This window comes from Formica exsecta, unplaced genomic scaffold, assembly GCF_003651465.1.
Source record: "Formica exsecta isolate Colony F162 unplaced genomic scaffold, ASM365146v1 scaffold538, whole genome shotgun sequence".
In the NCBI taxonomy this organism is placed as follows: domain Eukaryota; kingdom Metazoa; phylum Arthropoda; class Insecta; order Hymenoptera; family Formicidae; genus Formica; species Formica exsecta.
This window is the reverse complement of record NW_021852623.1, coordinates 52,652-53,995: the sequence shown is the minus strand read 5'-3', so window position 1 is coordinate 53,995 and position 1,344 is coordinate 52,652. Positions and strand designations below refer to the sequence as shown.

General features: G+C 40.5%; 1 protein-coding gene across 1 annotated transcript in view; it reads left to right on the top strand.

Moving 5' to 3' along the window:
* Nucleotides 1-261: 261 nt before the first annotated feature.
* Nucleotides 262-1,344, top strand: part of LOC115241907 — a 5,878-nt gene continuing 4,795 nt past the window's right edge. Inside the window, 4 exon segments of the mRNA XM_029817868.1 lie at nucleotides 262-349; nucleotides 445-534; nucleotides 618-671; nucleotides 760-969. Of these exon segments, the coding sequence (XP_029673728.1) occupies nucleotides 262-349; nucleotides 445-534; nucleotides 618-671; nucleotides 760-969 (442 nt within the window).

The window sequence follows — 1,344 nt, the reverse complement described above, 5'->3', positions numbered from 1 at the left end:
GTATTTCGTGAGTAAGTGACAAAAATGGCCGGCTTTAAAGAGGTATTAGGCAAGTGCATAATTATAGGCTCAAATTTGTCGCCTACGTTAAATAGTGAACGCTATTTATCAGCGTTATCGGACGAATCGTCGGAAATAAATTACTCAGTTTTTCGGGCATTTGCGTGTGCTAGTTCGAATACTATACTCGCTGTGCTATATAGGCTAGGTTATTTCGACAATTATGCCGAGTTGTTACATATCGCGGGTGAGATAATAGAAATGCGCGAGGCATTTGACCACGAGGAGGAGGATGCAGACGGTCTTATAGCCTTCCTGCTATCAAACCATCGAGGAAACCGCTTAAACGGTAAGCAAAATGCTTATATTTATATTGTACAAATGTAATGTAATCGAATACGCTAGACAGTGATTAATCAAAATTTTCAAAATCATAATTTGTAGATCGAAACACGACTGCGACTGATGAGCGAGAGACTCCCTCTCAGCTTCGAAAACGTCCGGCTGAAGAAGAGCTCGAAACAGGACCTTCGAGTAAGTTTCGCATAAAAATAAAATAAAAATATTAATCTTTATACAAATTCTATATTCAATATTGATAAAATATTAAATTTTAGGACGAGCACGTTCCAATGAAAACGACAGCGAAGCTGATATCATGACATCGCCAGGTGAGATACAAAATTTTAAAAAGAATAAAAATAACGTAGATGTAATTTTTATTTTATTTATAATTAAATTTTTCTTTTGCTTCGACAGTGCAGAGAGGCGGTGGTCAAAATGAAGAAGTGACTTCTGAAGAACGAGCAACGCAACTCCGTAATATCGAGGAAGTAACTGATGAGGATGAGAATGAAGAGGAAGTCGTCGGTGAAGAACGCTGTAATCCCTCGTCGGAGACAGAAGATGGTGAAGAGGAGCCGGAGGTGGAAGAGGAGCAACAACGTCATGAGATCGGCGATATTAATTGTAATTACGTAGATTTATTGGCGAAAAATATGTAACAATTTAGGAGGTTCGATATAATCGGGAGAGAAGTGAGTTTCGCGATACGTCCGATACGCGAAGATTCGAATATTTATCACGCATTAGAAAATGCGTTTCGTGAAATTCACGCGTATGCGTTAAATTTATGCGAACCGGGAGATTATGTGGGAATGTCTTTCCATTCGGCGAATTTATCTCAGGGCCCTGCAGGATTATCCTTTCGTCCGGCTAGAGACATGTCGTATGAGGATATCTGGAAACTCGTGAGTTCAGTAGCGCAGAGTGCTGGGGGGCTCGATATCGCGGAACACTTTAACATTCGCGTTTTTAATGTCACGGTTCCTTCGGGTCGCGGAC